The 24,579-nt window shown below is 37.5% G+C and overlaps 1 protein-coding gene across 1 annotated transcript in view; it reads left to right on the top strand.

The window, feature by feature from the left end:
- LOC148718519 (uncharacterized) overlaps positions 1-24,579 on the top strand; it is a 677,830-nt gene that overhangs the window by 5,970 nt on the left and 647,281 nt on the right. The window contains exons 2-6 of the mRNA XM_088740223.1: positions 2,571-2,638; positions 8,368-8,388; positions 8,846-8,866; positions 9,371-9,391; positions 9,897-9,917. Of these exons, the coding sequence (XP_088596349.1) occupies positions 2,593-2,638; positions 8,368-8,388; positions 8,846-8,866; positions 9,371-9,391; positions 9,897-9,917 (130 nt within the window). The 5' untranslated portion in view covers positions 2,571-2,592. The remainder of the gene's footprint in view (positions 1-2,570; positions 2,639-8,367; positions 8,389-8,845; positions 8,867-9,370; positions 9,392-9,896; positions 9,918-24,579) is intronic.

Below are 24,579 nucleotides of genomic sequence, written 5' to 3'. Positions count from 1 at the left end.
ATAGAGTCTGAATCGCACAACACAACTGTCCGCCGTTTTAGCTTTGTTACGGTATTTTCCAAACCGCCAGAAAGATATAACTCGTACAACTCAACTACTTTATTGACTGACGTAATAACTACGAAGCGATATCGACAACCAGTACAATAACTATCTTTTTCACTTAGCTACGGAGCGATATAAATACTAATACAATCAGTATCCTTATAACTTAGAGCCTTTTACAAATAATATCACTTAAATCTCAGTGTACTACCGCACAACTCACAGTTCTCTTGAAAATCTTTAACAAAATGTCGACGTCCGTAATTCTTTCTCTCACGTAGCCTTCCACACGGCTTTCAATTCCAGTAAACAACTCTGTCCGGCTCTCGCTCCTCTGGGCTCTTCGCAACAGCAGTTATAGCTCACTAAAAGGCCTTCTTCTTTAAGCTAGCGTGACTCCTTATATATCTTTCAGAAAAGTTCTAGAATGTTCTAGAGATCTGTAATATTGCTATTTTTAGAAACATTACACTATGATTACATCATAACAAAAATATGCTGAGTCACGGTTCTAGAAGGTTCTCCTTAAAGTTCTCGCTTAGTCATCATGACTAAATGTTCTAGAAACTTCTTCGTTCTATTTTTAATAATTACGTAACGCAACGCACTCTAGAAAAATATGGGCGCTCTCCATAACAGCTTGCACACTGTATATTACATATACGAACATGGGATGTTCTTGCATTATGAAGAGTGTTTTGATTTTAGCATTTATAGTTTTCAGTGCACGGTGCAAGTTAAAGCGCACCTAAACCCCAATTTTCTTTTTTCTTAACGAAATAAGCGTATTTTTTGGAGTATTTCTATGCAAAATTTTTTTTATTTGCTCAAATCTTCAATTTTCTGTGCCCAGTCAAAATATGGAAAATCGGCCGCCATCTTGCCTCACGACCGAGTTTAAAGAGGAATGGCGAAAAAAAAAATTTGGGTTTAGGTGCACTTTAAGCACCAATCATGCACACGATAGGAAGAAAATAATTATTCAGCCGCAGAGACGAGAAATGAACATGGAAGTGTTCAGGTTTTGCTAGTATATCACAGGCGAATGAACAACTCAATAATTCAGGGCATTTATCCCGTTTTTTTCTTTCATCGCTATACCTTTAGAGAGTTAAAAGGGTAGGGTAGAATTTCATTTTAAGACAGCTTTTCAGTGACGTTTTCATGCGAAGAGATCATAACCTCTTGTTTCATGTATATCACATAAGCTAATGTGTAATTAGGGGTTTTTTCCCGGGACGTACGCTTTTCATTGCATCATTTCAGTTATCAAATTTTGCACAATTCCTGGTAGGCAGTTGTTAAAGAAATTTAAGTTGACAAAATGTTTCCGTCGAGAGATTGCGTTTCTTAGAGCTGAATGATCGGAACTGGTCTTCGTTATTAAAGGATCCCTTCCAACCACAATACCCTGCGCGCCCAAACAGAAAAAATAATTAAGAAATAACTAGTCAAATAGAAAGAACAATAAATTTGGAACGCGATTGAGGAAATTCAAGACCTCAGTGAGGCAAATGTACTCGGATGAACGAGGATTTCTTTCCACTTCACGACTTGTCCAATACCGGATGGCCGAGAAAATGGCGGATTTCACATATCGCGCGCGCAATGTATTGTGGTTGGAAGGGATCCTTTAAGTTGCAGTACAAATAAAATAATTCATAATTTGAATACAATAAGAACGTTTGTTTATCGATTGAAGGATGGACGCTTCAATGATATCGCCCCGGGGAAACTGTCAATCTCTTTGTTTCAATTGTGTATTCGATGCGTGACAGTCGATATATCTCTTTTTTTCCCCATTCTTTTGTGGAAGAATTAACAAGTTTAGGAAGTATCGTGATTCCTGTCAAATGATCGTATCTTACACTGAGTGCATTTATTAGACATGAGATGGCGTTCTTTTTAAAAGCCTCTTTGTATTTTCTCATTGTCACCATTATCAAGTGGATAAGTACAAAATAACATTTAGAATACATATTTAGGTAGCAAAGCACCACATGAATATATTACAGAGCGCACATCTCTATTTTATCACCGGAGTAATTATACCAATAGAAGTTATTCTTACATATAGCGTTAGACTGCTAGGGATACAGCTCCAGCCTTAATTGAGCTCCAGATAAATCTACGCCGAAAATGATACAATATTGTTGATGGGGAAAATAGTGTAAAAATTGTGTTCTAGTTGTCTAGGTGTGGCCCCGATTGTGCGAAGGTTGCATAACACTATCCACTGGATAAAACACCCTCGGTGCATGGATAACTTCCGGCCATACGTTTTGCTATCACTTATCCGCTGGATAGCGATTCATCCGTTGGATATCGTCATCCGCTTTTTATATGACTGGGCCTAGATGATCAGATTGGTTTAGTTATGTAACATTAGTTGACTCCAGTCAAGCAATATGTTTGCCATAATTTGATGCTCTTTTCACAAAGAACAGCCAATCGCGTCTCTCAGTATTTATAGCTCTTACAATCATCATTTTATCCTTCAAGTTTTGCCCAATTCCTGATTTTAGGGCTCAAGATATTTAGCAGAATATGGAGACTGAGGCAAGCAAGTCTAATTCTAATGACTCTGATGATGGTAAGTAACAAACGTTTTTATACATGGGAGAACTTCAGGCGGACATTCTGGTCAAAACTTTAAATTATTTTTGTCAAGTGATGAAAAATGTTATTATATCAACTGGGGTGTTTTACAAAGATTTCCTGCCCTGAGAAAAGCAGCAACAGTGCACGTGTAAAATAACGGTATTTTTTTCGTGTGTTTGATAACGCCAATCAGCTGCTGACACGTCACTCACCTTTCGCGCCACTCTGACACGTTGACAGATGAAGACCAGGAATGGAGAAGCATCTAAACGTTCTGATTAATGCCTAGGTCGCTTGTCGAAATTTCGTTATTGCTTAAACACTGACAAAATTCGTAACGCTCACAGAAAGAGACGTTCAAAATTTCCTAAGGGCAGAAGAAAACCTTATCTGGAGTCTTATCGCCCACTCACTCTGCGAAATTCCATATCTAAGCGTGCCCATCTATTATTCTCCATCAAATACCTTAGTAAGACACTGACCGGGGTGGTTTAACGGCAAATAAACGCCTGGACTAGAAGTAAAGTGAATGGCAAAGTAAAACGCCTTCGGAAGAGCAAGGGGAAAAGGGCAGGTAGAAAAAAAAAAGTTTTATTTTAATTGAATAGCTACTTTCTAACTTACGGATTAGAGGTCTCTAACATCTTGATAATTTCCGATGTCTTTCTCATACGGCTCCAGTCCTGCGCTTGGCGGTCAAAATCTCAAAGGCTTCCGAGCTCATCTCTGACGAGTGTAAAAAACTCGTAAGATACAAATCGTTTCGGTAATTCTTCGTTTGAAAATTGGTGTACGGGAAGTAAGGAACCAATGGACGCAAAATCTCTCGTTACAAACATTTATAACGTGTGGGTTATGTTATCTTGTTTTTTTTTTTTTTTGTGCGGCTCACACGAGGTATGTAACGCCGCCGACTAAGCCAGGATCTAATCATATAATGTCCTGATGGATGTCCCGGAGAATTTTTGGCAATTGCTGTTGCTGGAATATTCATTTTATCACTAGAAGTAAAAATTGTTTGGGAGCGTTCGATTGCTTAAATTTCATTGTTTTTCTTGACCGAAATGAAATCCTTACGGTAAGGCATGTTTGGGGCTTGCGCTGTCGATAATTGCACCTTTACTGATATGATGTCCAGTACAGCCCATTGTGAAATCTCCCAGCGAGATTTCCTTGTTTTATTGCCTGCAAATAGAGTACTTCTTTATCACCTGCAGGGTATGTTGCGTGACAGCATCAGAAATATTTAACAATTATTCGCCGAAGGCGAGGTGAATATCGTCGAATAATTCCCGAGACGAAGTCGAGGGGACTATTCGACTATATTCACCGAACCTGAGGCGAATAATTGTTTTAGCATAATTTCAGAGCTGAAAAACAGGGGAATTTCTAAAATCATAACATTTTAGTAACATTTAGTAACATTCTATTTTAACATTTTATATAAACCGCGTGGAGTGGTTTATATAGCGTCATATAAGGAACCACTCGACCAATCAGATTGCTGAAAACTCTTAGCTCAGCTCTGAAATTATACTAATAATTAATACAAATCTAAACAAAACGGGTTATTTACGGATCCAGATCGGTCCGTTTGGGAGAAAACTGTGTCCCCGGTCTTGAGAATGGTCAGAGGCTTAGCTGATGAGTGAAATAACATAAATTAAATTCTTATTCAGCTGAAATCCCATGTGGAGCGTATATTTTAGGCTTACTTACTAATCACTCTAGTTACTTCTAGCAACTATTCCATCTGCAACTCTATCATTGTAGACTATGCAAAATTTCTTGTGAAACACCAGTTTTTTGTGCAATAGATATAGCCGAAATAAACTGCGCTTAGTGACTTATGAGAACGGAAGATGTGATATGCACGGTATAAGTGACTCAACCCACTAACCACCCCCTTACTGTACCTATTGTTTGCATATCGTCCTTATGCGTAACCAATATTCTTTTATGAGTATCTTTCCTATGTGTGACATGCGCTCAGGAATTTGAAATCCACAAGGGACTCTGTTGACTTTTAAAAGGTGTATCTATTTTCTCTACAAATTTTTTATTATAATGTTGAACTAATTAAACTTTGGTTTCAAAGTCCATTTTATATGAAATTACGCATTCGAGTGTTAGCGAATTAAAATACGTTCAGTGACTTCAATCCCTTAGGCTTTTAAAAAAGTGAGAGGCGAAAGTGACTCACCTTTACCCTCCTCTTTCTTAGCATACATAGCCTCCTAGTGGTTTATATACGCTTACCAAGTTTGCATAGATAACTTGGCTTTGCAGACTCTGCTGATTGTAAATTCCCTTTCCTTCCCTACCAGTCGAACACCTAGCTCAATGTCTACGGTGGGAATGTCTCTCCCATTGGACTGTAAGGTGAAGGCGAAATCATCATCTTTGGTGACTTGGCGTATATTTCCTTTCCTGTGTCTGTTAGTATCTTCTTTCGTTTTGCAAACTTTTCCAAAATGCCCCACTTTTTAACATTTCATACAAGTAGCTTGCCTTAAACTCCGGATCCTCTGCAAAATTTCCCTCGAGTCCACACCGATGACAATGTCTTCCTCCACGTTTAGGCGAATCAAACTGTCCCCGCTCTAAGGAATTTACATCTTCGGAGACCCAGGGGCTGGGAGTCGATTTCAAGTTAAGGGCAGAAGAGCCCCTGGGGACATTGTCTTACAAGACTAGTTCCAAATGGTCGCAGTCGTTCTGGCATCTGATTGGTGCCAGAAAATCTTTGTGTTTTTCTGCCCAATCAGGGTGAAGTGTCTTTTCGTGTATTTTAGCACGCACATATACAACAAGTTCTGTTGCTCGCTATGTTTGTTTGGGCCGTGCGACGAAGCTTTGCCCGAGGTGAAAAGTTTCAGTCTCAGCACACAATACAAGAGAAATCGATCAGATTGTCCGCGGAATCTTACCGGAAATTATACTGAATGCTTTCGCAGGTATCACAAGAGAACGTGTTTAAAGTTTGCGAGGTTCGTATAAAACATAATGGTTGCAGGCATTGATCTGTCGCTTTAAACGTTAGATGAGATGTAAGCTTAAATCTTTTTAGATTTTTTGTACAATTTGTTGTGACTGAAACTTTTCCAATCCCGTGAAGTTATTTCGTCGCACGGGCCACGCAGGTATGCCAAGCAACTGGCGCTTACACTTACGTAGCGTTCTGTAGGCGCCAAATTCTAATCGTTGCTTTGTAGTTAAGTCTTTACAATATGGCGAAAGTTGCAGAGAACGGAAAGTACGTGGACGACCTCCAGCAAGCGCTTAAAGAAAGCTTAGCTGTGGTTCCGGTTAGCTAATTAAAATCTGAACAAAGACTAATCATCGAGAACATCGTGGAAAGGAGATATGTTTTCGGACAGTTACCGAAGGGGTTTGAAGAAGTTTAATCTTTCAACTGCTAGGTTGAATGTTCAAATTCTTGAGCTCGAAAGGCCACCGATTCTCTTCTAGTCCCTTGGTCATTTTCATTTCACCTCTTTTGTCGATTGTTGAAGACCAAGTTAAATACCTTTTATCATTGGGAATCGATGCTGCTTTCATTGAAGAAAACAAAACCAAAGACCAAGAAATATTGCATGGAAAGGGCGGGCTTGCTTTATTGTAAATGTCAGCTTAGTACAGGGTTATTTACCCACATCTAATAAACAAAGTTTCCACGTTTAGCTTTTCTTTTTTTTCAAGCGAAGATTAGGTTAGATTTTGGCCGGGCGTGCACAAAAAGTTGCGTAAGCGCCAGTTGCTAGACATACCTGCGTGGCCCGTGCGACGAAATAGCTTCGCGGGATTGGAAAAGTTTCAGTTAGAGCAAACTATACAAAAAATCTTGAAAGATTTAGGCTTACATCTCATCTAAAGTTTAAAGCGACATATCAATGCTTGCAACCATCATGTTTTGAACGAACCTCGCAAACTTTTAAACTCGTTCTCTTGTGATACCTTTCGAAAGTATTCAGTATAATTTCTGGTAAGATTTCGCGGACAATCTGATCGATTTCTCTAGTATTGTGTGCTGAGACTGAAACTTTTCACCTCGGGCAAAGCTTCGTCGCACGGCCCAAACAAACAAAGCGAGCAACAGAGCTTATTGAACATATGAGTGTTAAAACACACGAAAGGACTCCAAAGGACGCTTTACTCTGATTGGGCAGAAAAACACAAAGATTTTCTGGCACCAATCAGATGCCAGAACGACTTCGACCGTTTGGAACTAGTCTTGTAAGACAATGTCGCCAGGGGCTCTTCTGCCCTTAACTTGAAATCGAATCAAAGCCCCTGGGTCTCCGAGGATGAGGAATTTACAGTCCCGCTCCGTGAATTGCTTTCAATCGACCGTGTCTGAATTTCGGCAGCTTCCATGGATCTAGCAACGTCTCTAGCCTTCTCAAGTGTGAGTTTACCATTGACAGCGAATAGTTTCTTGCGAAGATCATGTAACCGACATTTATCGATTAACTGATCGCGGATTTGTTCTTCCTTGGATGTTCCGAAGGTGCAATTCTCGCTAAGCTGGAAAAATCTGGTCACAAACCGGTGTGTTGTCTCGGACTCTTCCTGTTTTGCCTGACAGAACTAATGTCGCTCAAATGGATGTAACTTTTGGCAAAAAATGTGCGTGCAGTAGTCTCATAGCTTTCGCATACTGCGTTTCTTCTTCTGGGGTTAGTCCAGGGTCCCTTAGCGTAACAAAAATGTCCTGAACATCCTGTCCAGCGCAATGCAAAAGTAAGGCTAGTTTTTGTGCATCTTTTGTGATACCCTTGGCCTCGAGAAAAAAACTCAAAAGAGCGTTTCCATCGTCTCCAACGAGGTCCCACGCTTGTCGGATGCCCTGTGCAATCGAAAGGGTGTATGTTTCCAAATTCGATGTTCACGATCATATTTTCTCTGCATATATCTGAAAATTTCCTTTTTATCGTCGTCGCCAGTTGTAGAATTTTAATGTGCGTATTTAAACAACGGATTATAGACCACTTTCATAAATGGCTGCCGGATTAATATTCTTTTGTTGAAATTTAAATTAGTCTTTCTGGCCTCGTTCTCCAGTACAAAATTTAAAAGAAGACATTATCTCAAGCGAGGCCAGAAAGGCTAATTTAAATTTAAACAAAAGAATATTAATCCGGCGGCCATTTTTGAAAGTGGTCAATACCGGATTACACCGCGGTCCATAACTCTTCGACTCCATACTCTCTTCTCGCTCCTAACCTATCATAGTCTTTCATATATCCCGGCATACACTATAGAGAAGAAGGTAATTATTTGTGGTAACAAATCATAGAAATCTTCATTTAACAAAGCGTTAAAAGTAACAAAATTAAGGCTATACACAGTTTTTATGGGTATTCGCTAAGTTAAGTTTTGAATGAACTTGATTATCATACCAAAAGCACGCACGCACGCGCACACACACACACACACATCAACAAACAAATAAAACAAAACAAAGCAAAAAAGCAAACAAACAGGAGGAAGGTAACTATCTGTGTAAATGAATGGTGAAAGTTTTCATTGCCACAACGTCAGTTTAACGAGTTACACACGAAACCCTTTAAATGAGTATCAATTCCTTCCCTTTTAAACATGGTCTACATCCGTTCAATGAGCTTACACGAGACAATTCAGCTCTCGTGATCATATCTGATAGTTGACTTGATGTTTTTACATACTCGATCGTAATTCTTAATTTTATTTTGTTTTCAGAGGAAAAAAGGCGACGAGGAGGTAATTATTTGTAGTAATAAATCATAGAAATCTTCATTTAACAAAGCGTTTAAAGTAACAAAATTAAGGCTCTACACAGTTTTTATGGGTATTCACTAAGTTAAACTTTGAATGAAATTGATTATCATACCAAAAGCACGCACGCACGCACACACACACACACACATACACACACACTATCAAACAAATAAAACAAAACAAAGCAAAAAAGCAAACATTCAGGAGGAAGTTAACTATCTGTGTAAATGAATTGTGAAAGTTTTCATTACCGCAATATCAGTTTAACGAGTTAAACACGAAACCCTTTAAATGAGTATCAATTCCTTCCCTTTTAAACATGGTCTACATCCGTTCAATGAGCTTACACGAGACAATTCAGCTCTCGTGATCATATCTGATAGTTGACTTGATGTTTTTTCATACTCGATCGTAATTCTTCATTTTATTTTGATTTCAGAGGAAAGAAGGCGACGAGAAGGTAATTATTTGTCGTAATAAATGATAGAAATCTCCATTAACAAAGCGTTAAAAATAACAAAATTAAGGCAATACACAGTTTTTATGGGTATTCACTAAGTTAAGCTTTGAATGAACTTGATTATCATACCAGAAGCACGCAAGCACGCACACACACACACACACATACACACACACACACACACACACACACACACACACACACACACACACACACACACACACTATCAAACAAATAAAACAAAACAAAGCAAAAAAGCAAACATTCAGGAGGAAGTTAACTATCTGTGTAAATGAATTGTGAAAGTTTTCATTACCGCAATATCAGTTTAACGAGTTAAACACGAAACCCTTTAAATGAGTATCAATTCCTTCCCTTTTAAACATGGTCTACATCCGTTCAATGAGCTTACACGAGACAATTCAGCTCTCGTGATCATATCTGATAGATGACTTGATGTTTTTTCATACTCGATCGTAATTCTTCATTTTATTTTGATTTCAGAGGAAAGAAGGCGACGAGAAGGTAATTATTTGTCGTAATAAATGATAGAAATCTCTATTTAACAAAGCGTTAAAAGTAACAAAATTAAGGCAATACACAGTTTTTATGGGTATTCACTAAGTTAAGCTGTGAATGAACTTGATTATCATACCAGAAGCACGCACGCACGCACACACACACACACACACACACACACACACACATACACACATACACACACACACACACACACACACACACACACACTATCAAACAAATAAAACAAAACAAAGCAGAAAAGCAAACATTCAGGAGGAAGTTAACTATCTGCGTAAATGAGTTGTGAAAGTTTTCATTACCGCAATATCAGTTTATCGAGTTAAACACGAAACCCTTTAAATGAGTATCAATTCCTTCCCTTTTAAACATGGTCTACATCCGTTCAATGAGCTTACACGAGACAATTCAGCTCTCGTGATCATATCTGATAGTTGACTTGATGTTTTTTCATACTCGATCGTAATTCTTCATTTTATTTTGATTTCAGAGGAAAGAAGGCGACGAGAAGGTAATTATTTGTCGTAATAAATGACAGAAATCTCTATTTAACAAAGCGTTAAAAGTAACAAAATTAAGGCAATACACAGTTTTTATGGGTATTCACTAAGTTAAGCTTTGAATGAACTTGATTATCTTACCAAAAGCACGCACGCACGCACGCACACACACACACACACACACTATCAAACAAATAAAACAAAACAAAGCAAAAAAGCAAACATTCAGGAGGAAGTTAACTATCTGTGTAAATGAGTTGTGAAAGTTTTCATTACCGCAATATCAGTTTAACGAGTTAAACACGAAACCCTTTAAATGATTATCAATTCCTTCCCTTTTAAACATGGTCTACATCCGTTCGATGAGCTTACACGAGACAATTCAGCTCTCGTTATCATATCTGATAGTTGACTTGATGTTTTTTCATACTCGATCGTAATTCTTCACTTTATTTTGATTTCAGAGGAAAGAAGGCGACGAGAAGGTAATTATTTGTCGTAATAAATGATAGAAATCTTCATTTAACAAAGCGTTAAAAGTAACAAAATTAAGGCAATACACAGTTTTTATGGGTATTCACTAAGTTAAGCTTTGAATGAACTTGATTATCATACCAACAGCACGCACGCACGCACGCACACACACACACACCAACAAACAAATAAAACAAAACAAAGCAATTTATATCATTTTACATCATTTTTACGTCCATTTTACATCGAATTACGCATTCAAGTGTTAGCGAATTAAAATACGTTCAGTGACTTGAATCCTTCAGGCTTTTAAGAAAGTGAGAGGCGAAAGTGATTCACCCTTACCCTCTTCTTTCTTAGCATGCATAGCCTCCTAGGGGTTTATATACGTTCACCAAGTTTGCATAGATAACTTGGCTTTGCAGACTCTGGTGATTGTAAATTACCTTTCCTTTAAACCTGGCCGGCTTACATCAATTCATCAGCTTTTAAGCGATATTTCAGCAATGACATAAAGGTAATTCTCTCTGGTAATAAATCTGAAAAATGTTTTTTTTTTTTGGCAATGTATTAATTGTAACAGAGTACGCAACCCCTTGTATTCTCTTTTACTTTCACAATTTAAAGAAAACAGGCTTTTGCAGATTTTCACCCAAGTTTTGTTTGCTAAAAATCGCGTTACAGCCTTACAGAAGATATAAGAGACAGTTTGATATACGTTGCACATTAAAGCCGTGATTGTACACGATCGATATGGATATTTTTCAATTCGTATGAACTAGTACTCGATACCAACAACACAAATCCTTTTATAACCTCTTTTTGAATTATATGCTCGCCTAGTCTAAATGGATAAACCTCAGCCTTTATTTAAATGGATAAACTACTGACTCTACTGACTATTAATTCCTTCCCCTATAAACATGGTCCACATCCGTTCAATGCATGAGCTTACACGCGAAATTTCAGCTCTCTTCTTATTATATCATATATTATCATAAAATCAGGGCCTAGATGCTTTTTCATACTCGACAATTACACGCGACAATTCCGCTCTCTTGTTATCATATCTGATAGTCGACTTGATACTTTTTCATACTTGATCGTAATTCCTCATTTTGTTTTGTTTAATAAATAGAGAAGCCTTGACTGTGCTCTGTTCTGTAGTAAAGCTCGCAGGAAGCGGCTAGAGCACGAAAGAAGTGTAGGGAGAAACACGAGACGTAGTCGTACCGTTGCCATGGCGACATAAATAGATATAAACAGGCAATTAGAATCGGTTTTGTTTCTTTGTGGAAAATCTAGTCATTAGATTTTCGTTATAATTTGCATCCAACGAGCTTGTGACGATACTCATAAGTTAACACCATTTTGCTAACAATGTAACAGAGAAATCTTTAATTATCCCTTGTCGAAGGTTCAGTCGATTATCTACAATTTTCTTTCTTTAAAATCAATTTTTTTCAATACTTCAGTTACTTATTTCCCAAAGTATTTTCGTGCCAAATTTCGTGAAATTCTAATGAGTAGTTCTCAAGAAATAGGCATATTTCCGAGAAAGCAATTTCCATTCAATCGCAATATTTTTACTTACTACGCATGCGCTGCATTTAACTGGGTTCTTTCGGTAACGAAGAAAAAGCTGGGAATTGCTAGGTTTCGCACTCTTGTTATCATATCTGATAGCTGACTTGATAGTTATTTTAATCTTGGAGTATTTCAACATAATTTTCAAAGTCCCGCTTACGTGAATTTTCCACAGATCAGTAGTTTCACATTCAAAGGTTACTTACTTAAAATCATACACTGTGACATAAGTTCTATCTATAACAAGAGTGCGAAACCTAGCAATTCCCAGCTTTTTCTTCGTTACCGAAAGAACCCAGTTAAATGCAGCGTATGCGTAGTAAGTAAAAATATGGTTCAGAGAGTAATCTCAGTGTTTTTCATGGAAAATAGGCGCACACTTTATCGGGATAAAGTGAACAGGAAAATCGAATACAATCCTTAGAGCACGTACCCGATTATAGCACGACTAGTTTCAAACACATGTCAATACTAGTAAGTTTGTTTATTTCTCGCTAGCTCACGAAACAAAGGTATTTCCGATTGTCAATTTACTTCAGTGTAAAGTCTACTGAGTAAAATGCAGTACATGCTAAGGATGACTAATAATAATATAGCACCATCTTTGAACTCCTGAGACGATTACCGTTCACTGAGGTGAAAATTCAATGTGGGTCTACAAATTTGAAGAAGCAAGAAACATTGCGTGGCAGTTAACAAAGGGTCGATCGATCCTGTGATCAGTAGGAAACATTTCCTGCGAAAAGTCGTCACGTTAACTCGGTTTAGCATACGTAGATCAGTTAAAAGCGTTACCTTCCAGCTTTTAGCGCATCATATTTCTAGCGTGTTGGCACTATATTTTCACGTTACATTAATTAGTTTTTGCCAAACATGCTTTTGTGTCTTTTTCCAGAGGTGGATTGATCTTTTGATGGCCGTGTAATATCTCTTAGCTTTGCTTGACAATGTAACGTAGTTTACCGTATCATCGAGAATAGCGTTTTGTATGGCAACGATAAACGGCAAGTGATTCAATTAGCTTCACAAAAATAGCAACAAGGCTCGTTTTTAGACTCGACATATAAATATTTTATATCCAAACATACGAGTTAGGATATCCCAACACCTGTGTTTGGGAATAAATCAGCCATAGAATGCAATACTTCAACAAATGCTTGTTTGTTTGTTTGTGCGAACAGGGTTCAGGGAAAGGCTTTGCAGGTCTTCCAACCTTTCTTCAAGACTTTGCACGCGGTTAAGATCGTAATCTTGGTACACAATCCCCAGTTAGAGTTAGGGATTCTTTTTTATTTTTTACGTGTAGCATGCCAATTTCGGGAAAATCAACAGCCCACTTGTCTTTGTACTGTATAGTACTTTTTAAATTCGAAAGCTCGAGAAAATAAAATTATTTGGCTGTATTAGGGAATCTTTGTGATTTTCAATTTACCCCTAGTCTTATGTACACGTTGCACACTATATGCTAGGTATAAAATGAGTAAGTTTTTTTTAAGAAACTGCGGTGCTGCATAGGTGGGGGAACGGGGATATTTGACAGGAAAATTTGAAGTTTTATCAACTATGTTAATGATGCAAGTTGGATAACGTAAAGAGTTTCCAAAAAAATAAGGATTTTCTTTTTAGTGGTGGGAATCTGTCTTTACAAACATTACGTTTTGTCTGCTGGCAGCCTTAGCAAAACTAAAAATGATTTCCTCGGGGCAATAGGCCTTAGCTTGTAAGAGGTGGTATAATGCCACCTTTTTCACCGTTGTCTGCGCATGAGCAGTAATGGAATAGGCTCGGAAGAAAGTACTTTTATGTTAAAACTTATCCTGATTTGACCGTCCATGGTTACGAAAAATTGGAAACTGTTAGTAAGGATCACTACTACGGCGAACATTTTGTTTTTTTTCTCAGTGTTCTGATATTCTCTCTATGCACTACACATTGGATATCTTGTTTGATAGTTAACACTTATTCCACGAGCGAACGTTGGATATGAGATGATAGATAGCCAACGAGGTGCGTAGCACCGAGTTGGCTATAATTATCTTATATCCAACAAGTACGAGAAGAATACTTGTTTATTAAAAACGTTAAATTAAATTATTAAATATTATTAATTTTTTTGGCTCGCTTTTAATTTTAAGCTGACGCGTACGTTTACCATATTTGTAGATTATGGTATCTCGGCTCATACCATAGTGGCTAAGCCAATAAAAAATCTTGAATTGTATTATGCAATAATCCAGTTTTTAACCGAGAGCTAATATACTTAGTGATACAATAAGTTTATTATCTCTTCATTTTCTCAGAGCACGTCTTACTATAGAAGTACAACAGCAACAAGAAAAATATCACAATGACGCAACCAAAAGTATTTAATTCACTTGCCTGGTTTCTAAGACCATCAAATACAGTCTTGAAATTCTGTTCCTTTTTTTTTTTTTTGTCAACGAGCGCTATGAATTAGGCTTCGGATCTCCCTTTATTGTAAAATGTATTAGTAATTATTCATAATGGACATTGCTGTCAACTTTTTTGTCGCGTAAATAATACATACTTGGACTGGGAGGATATACTTTTTTTCGGGTAAATTAGTGTTGTTTTTTTTTTTTTATAACAACACCTAGTGGAGGCTTATGCTTAGAAAAAATTATGCATTCTTCTGATATAATACAATGGCGTTAAAGGGAAAGTACGATCTAGAAAAAGTTTTCTTTACTTATATCAAAAGTTCCTTGCTTGCATTGTCCTAACTGGCTATTCATTTGAGCTAAAAGCGTTTTAGTGCAAATAATTACATTCCAAAAGTCGGCATTTTCAAATTGAAATCCTTTGTTTCTTTGAAATGAACACTGACATCCCTACGTGGCTGCAAATAAGATTAAAAGCCATAGAATTGAAAGCCTATACCTGCCTACGAACTTGACCACCTTTCATCAACTTTTTTTATGGAACGGTACCCAGAAGAAATGAAGAATAGAACGACCAAAGAACAATCTCCAGCTCTTATACACCATTTTACGGCAATACTCAACCGAGAAAAAATACGCACTAAAAATGTTCACAGACAATGAGTATATAAAATCTAGAAGGGTACAGCTGCGAATCGTGAGCCACCTGTTCACGTGCTCGTGCTGATAGGAATTAATTCCACTTTTTTTGCACTCATCTGGCTAAAGCTGCTTGACTTACATGACGGTTCCCGTTTAGGAGTAAATCCGTCCTCAATACCATATAAAAATGCACTAATTTTATTAAATGCAGCACGTGACTTGACGGTTTCGTAATAACTAAGTGATCCATCAAAGGCCTGATCTCATAAGACTGTTGCAAATCATTTCGGATTGTTGGTTTTCTATTTTCACATGGCTTCTGCAAATAGAAAAGGCTGGGGTGCAATTCAAATTGGGAGGAAACTCGTGGTTCCTACTACGAAGCCTGTGCACACTTGTCTCTTCTCTTGAGTCAAATTCTTTAAGCAAAATGTTTACAACAGAACAATGAATGCTTATGGTGCGGCAGCCTCATATGGGCAGACTGGTCCCTTCAAGAGGTTTCTGATAGTGTCTCAGACTTTCTTTGCGGTAGTATTCTTTAATGTGCCTTTCAGCGTAGCCAATGGTATGGTATTTATCTAAAAGTGCAATTCACTCGTAAATCTTTAGTTCAAATAATCTCGAATCACACATCGAATCTAAAGGTTCTTAAAAGAACTGCACCGCAGCTGGGTTTACTGAGTTGTAATCCCAGTGGGAAGGAAGTCTCGTCACACCACACAGGCAAAAATGGAGGGGTGTAAATAATAGGTAAAGTGAATTGTAAGGGAGCCCCCTCTCCCCATCAACCCTTCACACTTTCCTATCTGTGACATGCGCATAGTAATTGAAATAGTTTAACTTTTAAAAGAAGTTGCACCCGATGCACTCTATACAATTGCTAGGGAAGTTTTTTTAAACTTAAAAGTATTCACAGATTACTATGCATGTTTGATTAAAGTAAATACACTCAGTGAAATTGATTCAAGTTCATGTTTTTTCATCTTATTTTTATTGCACATTCTATTAAATTAACTAATTAAACCATCTTTCTATATATGATCAACAACATCAACGATAGTGATACGGTCAAATGAAAAGGGTCTTAATGGGAGTGGGGTTTACGTTGACGGTTGGCGGTTAAGAATAAGCCCTTTGGACGGTTGACTGTTAAATTTTGGGTGATTTGATACTTGACGGTTAATTTTTGGGAATGTCGTTTATAAAACGAGCTTAGCACGCGAAATTTGGCTATAATTTTTCATAATGACGCGTTTGCAAAGAACTGTTGATTTATATGACCTTTTATTGACAAATGACGAACGTTTTACGACACCGGAAGTGTTTCCACACCGGAAGTCAGTTCTGTCGCTAGTCAATTTTAATCACGACTAGAAGTTAAAGGACTTACATAAATGTATTTAAGTGAAATGTCAAAATTTTTATTTATGAGCAACAGAACTTGACCCTTATCAAGGCAATCGTTTAGTTTTTAGGATATCTGAGACACATGACGGCTACAATTGGCTTGATTGATTGGCTTGCTCATTTGACGGTTAACTGTAAAAAATATTGCGTTTTTGAGGGTTGAGGGTTAATATTTTGGCCATTTGATGGTAGACGGCTAAGTCCATTGAGATCCTCAACAACATGAAGAATAGTAACACGGTCGAATTAAAAGGATCTCAATGGGAGGGGGGTTCGCGTTGACGGTTGACGGTTAACAATAAGCCCTTTGGACGGTTGACTGTTAAATTTTGGGTTATTTGATGGTTGACGGTTAATTTTTGGGAATGTCGTTTAGAAAACGAGCTTAACATTCGAAATTTGGCTATAATTTTCCATAATGACGCGTTTGTAAAGAACTGTTAATTTATTATGGAACGCCAGGACTGTCTTATGTCCATTTTCTTTATTATAAGCTATGCTTTTGTCGTTATATGCAGTACAATGATCGTTACATGCAGTACGATTGTCGTTATATGCAGTACGATTGTCGTTATATGCAGTACGATTGTCGTTATATGCAGTGCGCTAGTTGTTATATGCAGTACGTTTGTCCTTATATGCAGTACGTTTGTCGTTATATGCAGTACGTTTGTCGTTATATGCAGTGCGATTGTTGTTATATGCAGTACGTTTGTCGTTATATGTAGTACGTTTGTCGTTATATGCAGTAAGTTTGTCGTTATATGCAGTACGTTTGTCGTTATATGCAGTACGTTTGTCGTTATATGCAGTACGTATGTCTTTATATCGAACTGTTGTTATGATCTATCCACAATTCAAATCACTCCGATCAGATCCAAGCTCCTCGCAGCCTGACGCCGCCATTTTGTTTGTTTTTGCGGGAAAGTTGAATGTTAATTAAAAAAGCTAAATGGAGGGCAAAATGGTATGAGGGGTCATCTCCGCAAAGATCCTGTTTCAAATTTTGTTATGAAGAACCTGTATTCCCGCTCAAAGAAAATTTATTCTTGCCTGGTGACCAGTCTGTTTACTGACCGAAATTTAACTATTTAAACAATAGAGTGTTTCTGTGGAGGAACTATCGGCTAATAGTTGCCCCGCATATTTGCCCAAGAAGCGAAGCTTCAAGGGCAAATATGCTAGTTTTAAGAACATCAAATTTCCAAGGGGCAACTATCCCACCGATAGTTCCGAGACATAAACACTCTATTGTTTTTATTGTTCACCACTAAATTTTCTTCCGCGCCTACAGAATTGTCAGAAATCTCCAGGTATATTTTTGAAGGTAACAGTTTTCACACGTGCCTGTGAAAAGTCAAAATTTTCGAGAAACCAAGAAAGAAATCACAATGCGCAGTAAATGTTTAAAAATCATCTTTTCCGAAAAACAAGCTCCAGTGAAAGAAGACTAATTAAAGAACTTATTTCCGACGAAAAATGCGATAGGTACATGTTACGTTTTAACTCAAAAATCAAGATGAAAGATAAAAATTGCTAAATATTTTCGCATGTGTGCAAATGTGCATGTGGATCACATTTCAAAATGGAATATGCGAATTTGTCCGTGAGTGAAGAGATCTCAAGTTCCATGGAATCTAGCAACAGGAAGCAAGACAAAAATGGCCAAGAAATATTTCGGGACGACAGATTTATTCAAAACAGTTTTTGATTTGCTGTTATAAGCGAAAAACGAACGAATTTCTTACGTGTACAAAGCCCACGCGGTAAAATTCATCATGCTTAGATCATTGTTTACTTGCCTTCAAGGCCAGAAATTGCGCAGCGTTATGTTGAAAATTCTGGAAAAACCTCGATTTGACGCAAAATCTTCTATCAAACAATACTTTTTCAACTCATTGTCACTCGAACATAATATTTACCGGGCCATCGAATCGTCAAATTGTCGCTAGGCCCTGCTTGTAGTCCGAAAGTTCGGTTTTCACCTTACGTCCATAATTCGCGTCGCCTTAGAGAATCGTAGTGTCGTTGACTCGAGAGCTGATTCTGTTACCTTTAAAACCTTGATATCCATTCTTTTCCAAGCAGAGTATTCTCTAGCATTGTTACTTTACATTCTGAGTCCAACAAGGTCTAATTCGATCGCAAATGAACAAAAAGTCAGACCTGGAAATTTTGAGGGTCGGCGACGACGACGCCATATTTTCAAATTTGATCATATAGTATTTTCGTGATAGCATGCATAACAGAGGGCACGTACGCACGTACGTGATCCATCAACCCTTCACTTTTTTCTATCTGTTACATGCGCATAGTAATTTGAAATAGTTTCACTTTTAAAAGAAGTTGCATCCGATACACTCTATACAATCTGTATGGAATTTTTTTAAACTTAAAAGTATTTCTTTACGAATATTTTACGTGAGTACGTTGTTTATTTTTGCAATTAAAGTACTAATCGTGCACTTAGTGGGAAAGGAATAACTCATGATTCAGCGGCAAGGAAGACAACAATTTTTTTTCGAAGTATTGAGACCTCGTAGGGATTAGAAAAGCAAACGTAGAGCGACAAGTAATAAGCTGAGTGCACAAATCCTAGTGCAGTCAAAATCTCGGACGTGCGTTTATATTTTGCTGACCGAAAGCGTATCTTAGATGACACTGATTTCGATTAAATGCTGCAAATAATTGAGCTGTTCCTTTTAACTGATCTATCAAAAGCCTGATGTTAAACCTTCAGTTGCAAATCTCTCGAGCGCTTTGGCGCTTAATTTTTTTCATTATGAAACACAGAAAAGTTCATTTTCGCTATTGCTAATTGTTGTGCCACCATGGCATAATGTGCCAAACGCCCATGCAGACGGATCCAACCAAGAGGTTTAATTTCAGATTATATTTCGGATTTAATCTTTGATTCTAGATCTCTTTGAGACAGCATTCTTTAGTGCTCAGCAGAAAGTAATCTTTGAGTAGTGGAAACTATTTCGAGCGTATTAATTAGCGCTTTATTTTCACGTTGTATTCATTCGTTTTTGCCACAATTGTTGTTGTGTCTCCCTTCAGAGATAAATTAGTGTTTTAATGGCCATACAAGAGCTCTTGACCTTTTATAGAATCGTGTATTTAATATGTTGAGTTGAAAGCAACTCCTAATTACTTGAGAGAGACAACAAGAGCAAAAATCTGTTATCTTCTTTTTCTCCCTTTATTCGCTTTTGTAAGTTTAATATTGATCATTCAAAAATTAGGAGAGGAATGGCAGTTAACTTCTCAGAGATACACAAAGATAGGCTGTGATTATTGAACATTGTTACTTTCATTATTTTAGAGTTTTCTGTTGCTGGCTCAGAATCTTATTTTTAACTGAGAAAATACATATGATCCGCATTTGTTGGGAGCAGCTATATAACAGTAATTATTATTTTTTTTTATCGAAGGAAAAAAGTTGTTTTTCCTTAAGACTGCAATGGTTTATTTTACCCGTGAAGAAAAAAAATAAAAATCCTGTGTAGCTTATGTATATATTTTTTCTTTCCCGCAGCGAGTATCTGAAATATTTTAGCTCTGTTGAGCTGCTTAGCTTGTGATGATGTCTGGTGGGAGAGAAATCTCAACTGAATGCATGCGCCACCTACATTATTGATACACTGATTTCGACCTAGCGTCGCAAACTACTAAACTGTTCCATTTTAACTGATGTTTTGAAAGCCTTATCTTATCTGACGCTTGGAAAATATCCAGAACGTGTTGGCGCTAGGTCCAATGGGAAAAATGTTAAATTTGCACAGCAGAACTATTATATGCTAAAACCTTGTACCCCAAGGGTGAGTCAACCTCCCATGTGCACTTAAAGGTAGCTACGCTTATTTGAATGCCCTGGTATTTTTAATCAGAGATTCTAAATACTCGAAAACAATGAAAGCGCTCGTTTCACTTTCTCTAATCTCTCATTTCCTCGACGGCTGATCGTGTTTAAAAAAAGGCTTTGAAAATCATCCAAAGCTTTTACCCAGTAGAATATAAACCTGCTGTAAAACATTTCTATTTAACGTTCGGTAGTTAAATAGCTATTGACTCCCAAGATATCTGTTTGATTACCGTGAAAAAGCGTTAGAACATAGCTAGCAGAGTCGCGCAATCAAATTCATTATACGTGAGCGTGCTCAAAATCCCGATAGTGCACGCTGATAGCGTCAGCAAATCCGACTTCGCCAGAAATGTTTCTTTTCGCGCGAGCGGCCATTGTTAGCGCGGGGAAAAATAATATATTTCGCGACAATAATGGATACAAACAGAAACTCGGCCTACTAGTCCGAAAACGAAGACAATGTTTCGACCTTTTTTCCCTTGGGTTAGAGTTCTTAAATGAGGCAGAAAAAGAGAAAAACAAAGGAAAGGGATACTCGGCATCAGCGCCGTCACGATTCGCTTCAACTGATATTGTTGTCCGTTTTTCGCGTCGGATTTGATGCACAATTCCACCGGCTATGTTCTAAAACAATTGGTTCATGCTTTCAGCTGTGCACTATCGAGTTATGGAGCACGTGGGAAGTTTGGAGAGCACTCAAGAAGCTAGAGTTGCCCTCGGCTATTGCCTCGGGCAACTCTTACGCTTCTTTCGTGCTCTCCAAACTTCCTGCGTGCTCCATAACTCGATAGTGCACGCTAAAGCATGAACCAATTGTTAATTATCATTATCCACTTGTTCACTCTCATGGCAACAAAGTCAAACAAAGTCCGTTGACCGATGGAGGGCCGATCGTAAAACCTTTTAAAAGTCGTTGATCGATCGACGACCGATCGTGTTTGAAAAAAACTCGAAATCAATCCACGGCCTACACCCAGAAGACGAGTGCAACAAAACTAAGTGAATAATAAAAAACGCTTCTTCAGGCGTGATCAAGCAAATATGTTGGGAGTCAAGGCTATTTAACAACGCAAATGTTAAAATAAAAATATACGGCTTCTTTGAAATGTTCAGTGATAATCCACTTCAAGACATGTCATGATTAATTTATGGTAAACCTTCATTTCTTTGAGAGAGACAACAAAAGGGAAAACTGAGCTATTTCCAGAATCCTTCTTTTTTGCAAACATAAGTAATCATTCAGGTTTTATCATGCACGAGTATCTTCTCAGCAAAATCAGTAGGGGATTAAGATGATTTATATCTTACTCAGAGTTTTCTCCAAACTTCCTTGAAATTTATGATCTTTTACGCAGTCCTCTCTCTTGGTATAGCTTTCCAAACAGTCGGTCATCACTCCCGACAACAGCTACTACTCCAACTACGTGACCAGTTTCTTATATTTATTTACAAAGCTTTTCCAGAACATACCAGAAGCTTACAACATAACTATTTTAGTTTGATCCTATTACATCATACAGTGCTGTGCAAAAGTAATGCAAAGGGTAATCGCCGAATATCGCGATTATCGCGATATATCGGCGATAATTGAGCGATATTTTAGTATGGGGAGAGAGTGCAAGGTAATGAATCGTAGTAGATATGATTACAGTTTTCTCTTGTTATTTTTATTTTAATCTTTTTTATTTCGTGAAGCAGAGAGATATTTTTTTACATCTTACACTACTTATCAGAGGTACAGATTCTTGTCAAAATACAGATAATATTTATCCAGTAAGGTTTACTCGATAAACAAACAGTAATTTGTATTGTTTTGTATTTGTTTTGTTTTGTTTTTTTTCTTTCTTTGTTTTGGCGTTTGAGGCTCTGAAGAAGCTACTTAGAAAAGAAAGCAACAACGACAACAGCGCTTTTTTCGTTGTTACTTTTTGTTAGTAACAGCAACATGAAACAACATCAAAATTAGTCTAAATATAAGATCTCAGTCCGTCATTTGCTTTTTTAGATTTGGTTGGATTTGATATGATATGATTGATTCTAAGTTGGTCAGACTTCAGTTCAAGTCCAAAATCTTAGTACTTCATTTGCCCAATTTGTGGGTTTTCAAGGTTTATGGAATCATACACTATACAAATTATTGAAAGAATACAGTTCAATATCATCAGGGATTTTAATTTTGCTTAAAGAATATTATTCATTGCACTTTTCTCAATTATTTCTCCGACAAAAAAAAGAAGAAAAACGAATGCCATCAGTGCTTGTTCTTTTTATGAAGAGTCTGTTGTACTTTCCTCTGAACTACTTAGCTTGGAAGTGAAATAATTTTGCTAACCTATCCTAATTCAATCTTTCCTATTATCATAATTATTATCGTTTAGTGATTTTTATGTCATGGTGTTTCAATATTCACCGTACACACTACACAATGAATATGTAGGTTTTTTTCAAATAGAACACATACTCAATAAGTAAAAACGTGGAGCAAGGCTTTTGAATTTCTAACCTTGTGATTGGTTGAACGCAGGTATATCATAAGCTTTTAACCTAGCTCCGACAACTATGGTCTATCTAATTTGAAAAATGTTTTAAAACGACGCAGTTTTATTTGCTAAATTTGAAACATTTGTTTATATGTTGTGATGACATTAGTTCGGAGAGTGAGAGGTTGAGGAAAGGTTAATATCTATGGCAATAGATCATACTTGCAAATTAAACTTGAAGGAAACTCGTGGGTCCTACTACGAGGCCTGTGCACCCTTCTTTCTTCTCCTGCGTTGAATTCCTTAATTGCACTGTTATACAAATAGCATGCCATTAGCTACGCTGAAAGGCACATTAAAGAATGCTATCTCAAAGAAGAAAGTCTGAGACATTATCAGAAACCTCTTGAATGGACCAGTCTGCCTATATGAGGCTGGCACACTTTCAGTATTTATCGTTCTGTTGTAAACATTTTGCTTAAGTATTGATCAATCTTTAGTTCAAGTAATCACGAATCGCCCATTGAATCCAAAGGTTCTTAGAAGAACTGACCTGCGGCTTGGTGTACTGAATTGTAATCCCAGTGGGAGATAAGTCTCGTCCCACCACTACCCATGCCAGAATGGACTGGTGTAAATTGAATTCTGCTAACGATCAGGTTTTAAGAGATCCGTTAAAAGCGTTACCTTCTCGGACGGTTACTTGCGCTAAGTATTTGGGCGTGTTGGCGCTTTATTTTCACGTTGAATTCATTAGATTTTGCTACGAATGTTTTCTGTCTCCCTCAAGAAGTATATAAATCTTTTGATGGACATGTAAGATCTCTCTACCTTACGTCGAATCGTGTATTAAATATGATTAGTTTATAGCAACTCCTCCATACTTGAGAAGACAACTAGAGCTTCCTTTTTTGGCTTTTAACTCGTGAATTGCGCACATGCGCAAGAGCGAGTTGCAGGTATGATGTGATGAACGGCGCTCGCTCGCTCGCTTGCTCGGTTGGTGGATTCCTGTAAACTTTTTTCTATTCTAGGCTTTTGAATGCATTTGATAGTTTTTGGCGAGTGATAAACAAACGAAATGGCGACCTTTGTTGCTAAGAATAGTGTTGGAGTGAAAGAAAAGCCAATGATAATCTTGAAAGAGTAAAAAAGTATACGTTTTTCATATGTGAATTAAAGTTTGCCCAATCTCCGAATACACTTTTATCTCTTGCGGCGTATATTTCATTTATGGCGTCAATATTTCTATTTTAGAATGTATATATCCAGGAAAATGATTATTGTTCCCGAAAAAGAAAACAATGAAAACAAAGAAAACAAAGAAAGGAAGTTAAGCAAGACGCAAAATTTGCTCGATTGCGGAGGATTTGAACCACCTTCGTCGCTTCCCCTTGAACGATATCTACAGCACCGCTTTATACCGGAAGGCCACTCAGGCACCACATTAAATTATATGAAACTTTATCTAAATCAGTAATTTTCAATTTAAAACGCTGCTCGCCGATAGTCCGCAATTGAAGTGTCACTCACGGCCAACTGCTCAAAAAGTGACTTGTTTGAGGCTGGTTTTGGTATTCCTGGAGCTGTATCGACGTTGGAAAGTGGTTCACAAGTGGGAACTGCAGTGAAATAAGCTCAAGCATAAGTTCAATCAATCGATATGGTGTTTCTTTAATGGTGTAACTCGCACTGTGTATGCGTATGTTATTAGTGTGAACATCCTTGTACTTGTTTTCATCCTCGTGCTAATAATCATCTCAGAAGTGCGAAACAGGTTTCAAGCGCGGTACTCAGTTGCAACACAAGC

Source organism: Stylophora pistillata, chromosome 12 (assembly GCF_964205215.1).
Source record: "Stylophora pistillata chromosome 12, jaStyPist1.2, whole genome shotgun sequence".
NCBI classification, from domain to species: domain Eukaryota; kingdom Metazoa; phylum Cnidaria; class Anthozoa; order Scleractinia; family Pocilloporidae; genus Stylophora; species Stylophora pistillata.
This window is presented reverse-complemented; position numbering and strand designations above follow the sequence as displayed.